The following is a 7408-nucleotide window of genomic DNA, read 5'->3' as shown; positions in this document are numbered from 1 at the left end:
TGAATTTGTAGCTGATCCAGGTGAGGATTTTTTTCTGTAAGAACCAAAATAATTTAGTTGATTAAAAAAATTTTTTTCTTTGTGTTCGCGTAATTGTTGAAAATGTTATTCTTACTCTAAATGAAATTGAATGTATAGCACATACAATTTTTCGTTTACACGAATGAAAAGAAAGTGGACTTTAAAATATTCCTGCTATATATAGACAAAAAAATGCTCCATATATACTTTGTATGAAGAAAGTTTATGAGACTTTCATTGAAGAAAAATAACTTCTCGGAAAAGTTTACACAAACATTTTTGAAGTAAACAACAAAATAAATGCAGGCCTCGGATATTATGACTTTTTTCGACTATTTTCCAAAAATGCGACTTTTTTCCACTTATTTTAAAAGAAAAATATGTTTCTGTATCCATAAAAAAATTGCTGAATGAAAAAATTAATATTTATAAAAGTTTTAGCATTAAAAAAAAAAAAAAAAAAAAAAAATAGTTTTCAGGTTAAGAATTTAAAAAAATATGATTATTATTAAATTTTATTATACGAAACTCATTTGTTTTTTTCTAACTAATTTCAGAACATAAACTTTTACAAAAAAATTATTAAAAATTTATTCGATAAAACATTTTTTTTGAAAAAGTTTATATTCTGAAATTAGTTAGAAAAAAAACAAATGAGTTTTCGTATAATAAAATTTAATAATAATCATATTTTTTTAAATTCTTAACCTGAAAACTACTTTTTTTTGGGAAAAAATTAAAACTTTTTTAAATATTAATTTTTTTATTCAGCAATTTTTTTATGGATACAAAAACATATTTTCTACAAAATTACGTATGGATTTAAAAATCTTTCAATTTTTAGAAAAAATAAAAATTCAAAAAGGGTCAAAATATTTTTTCAGCAATTTTTTTTATGACCATAGAATTCCTTTCAAAAAATTACTATAAAAATAATTTTATTATAAATATTTAAAATATTTTCTTCATATAGTTGAAAATATAGGTTGGAATTTGTTGCCAACTTTAGTTCTTTAAATTAGTTTCTTATAATCTGAAATTTTAAGCCAATATTCGAAATATTTTTAAAGAAAAAAACTTCATTTATACTTGAAGATTCAGAATTTTCAAATAAATAAGGGTTCATGCACTCAAAAGCAAATTTTTTATTATTTCCTTTTCGAATTAATATCCTTTGTTTATCTATACACGATTTCGAAAGCTGACTCACATTATTATGAGATTTATATTTTCGATAAATGTGCTACCTGTTGGTTTCTATAGCAATCTCGTATTATCAATTGATTAGAAATGACATATGGCTATCACTGACTTTATTGCGTTTTTAACATCATATTACTCTTTTAATTTAACTTTTTTTATAACTCGAAAACGTTTCAATTTTTTTTTCTCTAATTCAACTTACTTTTGAATTTCTCATTTAAAAAAATAAGATAACTTTAGGTCTTAAAATTTTTTTTTAAACGAAAAATAAAAAACAATGCGACAATTTTTTTGACTACAAATTCATGTTACTTTTCAACTTATTATTCTCTAGGTGTAAATTAAAGACGAAAAATAAAAGAGGAATAAAAATGAAAATTAAGAATAAAAATCTTACTTTTGCTTCAAAAAGTGATCGAAATCCAATTAAAATTTCACTCATTTCAAAACTAGATTTCTCCAAAGTGTTAAGATGATGCCCCACTACAATAAATAACCTTTAATCATTTGGGAAATACCTTTTCTTTTTTTTTAAATAAATGACAAAACCTATATCGTTAAGAAAAAGAAGAGCCATTTCCACAAGTCAAAAGAGTGTGGCAACTAAATATACATAAAGGACAACATTAATCAGAGCTTGAAACAGTTTAACAAGGGCGTTTCCACATTTGACACGAGGTGAAAAAATAATTGGCAGGCTCGTGTGGCGCTTCAAAAACGAGAGGCCGCTTTGAATTTTGCGTACAGTGTGTTAAGGGCGGAACCCATTTCATTTGCAGGTATAAGAAAAGCGTAACCTAATTTTTTCACACTTTAGTGTCAGAAAAATTAGAACATTTGTTTCCAAGAAGAAACAAGATACCCTTATAGTTCTTTGAGATTTGTCAATTTGTTAAAATAAAAAAAAAAAAAAAAAGAAATGAAACCAAATCTCTGAAAAACACACCCCTTAAAATTTTTTAATTCCTCATCTACTGCCCCCATTATTTTCTGCAAAAATTCTTTTATATTGTTTTCAAACAAAAATAAATACACTCTTCGTTTTCTGAGAATTTTAACTAGTTGACTTTCTTATTCTTTTTAATATTCTAAATTTTTTCTTTTCTTTTTTCAATTTAATTAAAGATATTTTGACTATTTACAAAATATTTATTTTATTATTTATAAAGTAAAAGCTGAACTTCTGCGTGCCTTTCTGCTTTGCAACTTTTACTATTTTCGGTGTAAATTTAAAAGTTTTTTTTATTAATTTTTACAAAAAAATAATTTCAAACGTATAACAACTTTTACTTTGAAAATATTAAAATTTAAAAGTTGATAGACATGCCCAGAAGTTCTTAAAAATTTAGGTTTTACTTTGTAAATATAGTAAAAGTTACTCTATACATCACGTATACATTTTAAATATTTTAAAATCTTATTAAATCTTTCTAAATCTTTTTAAATCTTTTTAAATATTTTAAAATATTTTAAAATCTTTTACAAAAAACTCGTAAAAAGTTTAGAAATTAAAAAAATAAACTAGAGAAGAAGAAAATTAATTTTTACTAACTTTAAACGAAAATTAAACAAACAAGTAATTTTAATCACTTTAATAAAAATTATATATACAAGTGATTATAATTAAAACAATAGTTTCAACGAATACTGCACCGACAAAAATTTATTTGATTCAAATAACCGATTTCTATAGTCAATCAAGTAAATATTTACACTTGAATCAAATAATTTTTACTAAAATCAAATAAATTGTATTCGCTCCCACAATTTCAGTTTCTTATTTATCAAACACCGTTTAATTAACTTAACTAAAAATTATTTGATTCAAGCAAATATTTATTTGATAGACAAACAATCGGTTATTTGAATCAAATAAATTTTTCCCGTGAAATCCAAATATTTCTTAAAACTGAAATCTAAAAAAATAAAATATAAAACGAAATGTTTAACCATTGTTTCACAAGCCACAAAAAAACGCTTTTCTTTCTTTTAAAAAACAGTTTTCATAAGTAAAAAATTTAAAAGCGGTTTAATCACCCTCGAAACCTCTAATCCTCTAACAAGCATGGCACGCGTCTTGTGTACCAGGAAGTGGGGAACGAGGGCGGAGATATGGGGTGAATTCTTCAGTCTAGTACCACGCGTGAAGAGTGGGGGTAAAAAACCCTCCAAATGGTCTATATATGTTCCACAAACCCTTGGCACCGGTACAGTTTGAAATTCTACCCCGCGAGGTTCGGTAGTGTTTTCGATTTCACCATTATTACTGTGTTTTTATATATCGTACACTCGAAAATATGCCGTTAAGCCTGGCAAACTAAAAAAAAAGTTATTAAAAAATATATTTGCAATAGAACTACCAGTGAACAAGTGCATTATATTTTACCATCTTAATTGTGAAAATAAGGTATTAATTTTTATTTTTGTGTTTAAAATTCTTTTAATTTCTTACGTATTTTTTTATTTGAGTTTTTCGTTAATCTTGCGTAAGAAACTATTTTGCTTAATCAATCAAAATATTATTTTTATGTTTCACAATATAATCAGACAAAAAACCATACACCAAAATTTATTTGAATCAATTATAACCAAATAAAATCTATTTGAACCAACTACAATTTTTATTGGAACTAAATAAAATTTATTTGAACCAAGTACAATTTTTATTCGAACCAAATACGATTTTTATTCTAAAGAAATAAAATTTTCTTGAACCAACTACAATTTTTATTCGAACCAAATAAAATTTATTTGAACCAACCTCGATTTTTATTCGAACGAAATAAAATTTAATTGAACCAACTATGATTTTTATTCGAACCAAACAAATTTTATTTCAACTACGATTTTTATTCGAACGAAATAAATTTTATTTGAACCAATAATTACAATTTTTATTTGAATCAAATAAAAAGTGAGTCAAAAACATATTTTTTCTGCTGTTGTAAAATTTTTCGACAAAGTATAAAATTTATACTTGACTTAATTCACATTTGATTGAAGTATATTTTTGATTCATTTTTTGGTTGATTGAAATTGAGCTAAATTCTCTTTGAAAAATAACTAGATGTTTTTCTATAAATACATTCACTTTGTATATTTTTATAAATAATATTTTTTATATTGTATTACATTTTTTACCCTCCGAAGTAATTTACAATTATTTTCTACATATTTAAAGTATACTTTCAAAACAATTGTCTAATAGTAGCTAAAATTATTTAATTAAATAAAAGTGGGGAAATCTTTAATTAACAAAGTGCATTTTTCTTTAAAGTGTTGTAGAAAACGCATCTCAAGGAGAATCGAAACCAAAAAAAAAATGTCGTCCGAATATTCATACTGCAGTGAAGGAGGTTTTGACGAATTATCCAGTTCCTCTGATTCTGGATTTGACGTCAGTTACGAATCTCCTAAACATGAAATTGCCGCCGATTTATTTACACCACTCAAGGAGGAAAGGAGAAAGAAGACACGGAATACTCGTTGCAAGAGTCCAACACAGGTAATTAAAATTACTTTTCCATTTCGAATTTATTTTTTTGTTTTCAATAAATTTTTTTATTACAAATTTTCTCTTAGAAAGAACTAAAAATTGATATAGAAGCAAAGAAAACTTTATCACGAATAAATTTCCCGACCATACAAAGAAGGGAGCGCAACTAAAAATTCATTGACAGAACCAAACAATTCTTTATTATGAAAACAAATTTCTTTCTTAAAAGATGAATTGTACACGCGATGACACTCAAATTTCACAATTCTTTATTCTGCAGGTGCTCAAGTTGAAAAGAAATCGACGAATAAAGGCGAATGATCGCGAACGGCACCGGATGCACACCTTGAACGACGCTTTGGAGAAACTAAGAATGACCCTACCAACATTTCCGGAAGACACAAAATTAACCAAGATCGAGACACTGCGCTTCGCACACAACTACATTTGGGCACTCTCACAAACTTTGGGCAATTCAGATAGTGGAGAAATTACAGTTAATGTGGGCAATGTGACTGTGAGTATCAGTGACACTGGAAATATGATAACATCATCGACTGGCAGTTGTGCCGTCGCTGCGCAAAAAAGACTTGGACCTGCACACACATCATTTCCCTATCCACAAGAAAGGTTCATGCCCGAATGGCAGGAATACGATTGTTACAGTGATCAAAGTGTCAGTCCACCGATTCAATATCAAGCATGTTATGACCAAAGAATGTACACTCCACAAATACCTCCAACTCAACATCATCATAATCTCAATCATCATCTTCATCACCATCATATGCCACATCAAGGAATGTATCAATGTCTCTAGAAGTATTTTTTCCTCTAATATTTATTTATTTATTTATTGTCCCTGCGTTGCAATCAAGAGGCGAAGTTATTTTTAACAAATTAGAAAACACTTTGATTGATTTTTGTTCAACCAAACTATTTTCTAAATATGCATTATTTCAACATCAATTTTCAACGTACATGCACAGAGAAAACTACATAAATTCAAAACATTCAAATATCAAACCATCCTTTATTCCTCTTTATTTATTGAAATAATTTGAAGTCTTGATATTTAAAAAAATTATACAAAATTGAAAACAAAAATGAAAATAAAGTAAAAGAAAAGTAAAAAAATTAAAAAAAGTAAAAATAAAGAAGAAATAAATCAAAGATAAAGAAAAAATTGAGTGAACAAAGAAAAAAAACCCTTTCTCAGTGTTGGTACTTTTAAAATAGATGTTGAATGATTGAGTGTAATACTTAAATATAAAGTGATTAGAAATTGAAGGTGCAGAATCGAGGAGGAGTATATAAATGCATAAAAGCCTTAAAGTTCAAATGTCAAATAAGTATTTTCTAATAGGAATGTATAAAGTTTTATATATGTAAGCAAGATATATATTTTTTACATAAACATTTGTAAAATGATTAAGTGAAAGGATCAATTTTTTTAGTCTAAGAAAATAATATTTTAGATAAAACTATATAAATTATAAATAAAAGTCAAATAATTTTTAAAATTTTATCCAAAAAATAGATAATTTTTCGAAGAAAACAAGTTATGCTGCACTGTACATCGTATCTTTATATGCAATATTATACAAAAAGCGAAAGAAAAGACTAATGTACATTTTTTCAATTTTAAAAAAAAGAGTGTAGGAAAAGCGCCTTTAAAAACTCTAAATTCAAATTAGTAAAAATCGTAATTAATTTTTATTGTGACTAGTTTTTTTTGGTGGAAAAGAAGAAAAAATAATAAAAAAAGGAAAAAAAATAAAATAAAGAAGAGAAAATTAAAAAATAATAATAAAGAAAAAGGTACAAAAATAAAGAAGAGAAAATAAAGCAGAAAATTAAAAAAAACTACTAATTTAAAAAGATAAACTAATTTAAAATTGAAATATTTCGTAGTAGAAAGTCACTAATTAAGATTAATTACGATTTAGACCAGTTTATATTTAGCGACAATGACACGTATATTCAAGTACAATAATTATATGCAGAATGTAAAAAAGTAAAATGAATATCGTTATCTAATGTTTTAAGAAAATATTTTCTATTTTAAATATTGTATTATAAAATATAAGTTTCAATACTTAGATTAAGTGAAATTTTTCTTTTTGATTTTATCTATTTATAATTTTTTTGAGACTGCGGATTTAGAAAGTAATTTTGTTTTAGTGTATTATTTTATTAAATTTTATATATCAGTTTTTATGTTCCTCTTTGTCTAGTCAGGATATATGTATTAGGTCTCATTATTGATCTCATACCTCTGATCTCATTTTTAATTTTTTTGTTAATTTTTAGAAAGTATCTTAGTATTATACTTATATTACTATACCCCCATATTGTGCTCTTATTAATAAAAAGGAATTGCGCCGATTCAGGGAAAACATTGTACAGAATTTCTACTTTTGAATAATAAATCATATTTTACAACAAGAATTCTTCTTTTTTCATTAACCAAATTTATATATAAAAAGAATTAATTAAAAAATGTTAATTCATTTTTGCTTCCTCATGAGGAGGCTTTGTATATTTCATTTAGTCACAGACTACTTTTTTGTTAGATATTTTCAACAAGTTATTTTTATTATAACGAAACTTTGATTTTAGCAACTTTAACAAATTTTAGTGTGATATTATATTGTTTGATAAAAATCCATAATCTTAATTATTTAA

General features: G+C 25.2%; 1 protein-coding gene across 1 annotated transcript; it reads left to right on the top strand.

The window, feature by feature from the left end:
* The first annotated feature begins 3419 nt into the window (after nucleotides 1-3419).
* LOC122507049 (basic helix-loop-helix neural transcription factor TAP) lies at nucleotides 3420-6465 on the top strand. Its single transcript, XM_043619561.1, has 3 exons — nucleotides 3420-3631; nucleotides 4502-4729; nucleotides 5001-6465. The coding sequence occupies exons 2-3, from the start codon at nucleotides 4547-4549 to the stop codon at nucleotides 5538-5540; spliced, it is 723 nt and encodes a 240-aa protein (XP_043475496.1). The 5' UTR covers nucleotides 3420-3631; nucleotides 4502-4546; the 3' UTR covers nucleotides 5541-6465.
* Nucleotides 6466-7408: the final 943 nt, after the last annotated feature.

This window comes from Leptopilina heterotoma, unplaced genomic scaffold (genome assembly GCF_015476425.1).
Source record: "Leptopilina heterotoma isolate Lh14 unplaced genomic scaffold, ASM1547642v1 Lhet_44, whole genome shotgun sequence".
In the NCBI taxonomy this organism is placed as follows: Eukaryota; Metazoa; Arthropoda; class Insecta; order Hymenoptera; family Figitidae; genus Leptopilina; species Leptopilina heterotoma.
The sequence above is the reverse complement of the archived record's forward strand: the minus strand, read 5'-3'. Positions and strand labels throughout refer to the sequence as shown.

Coding starts and splice junctions, on each gene's coding strand:
- LOC122507049 (XM_043619561.1), top strand. CDS start 4,547: ATGTCGTCCGAATATTCATACTGCAGTGAAGGAGGTTTTGACGAATTA. Junction 4,730..5,000: donor GTTGCAAGAGTCCAACACAG/GTAATTAAAATT, acceptor TTTATTCTGCAG/GTGCTCAAGTTGAAAAGAAA.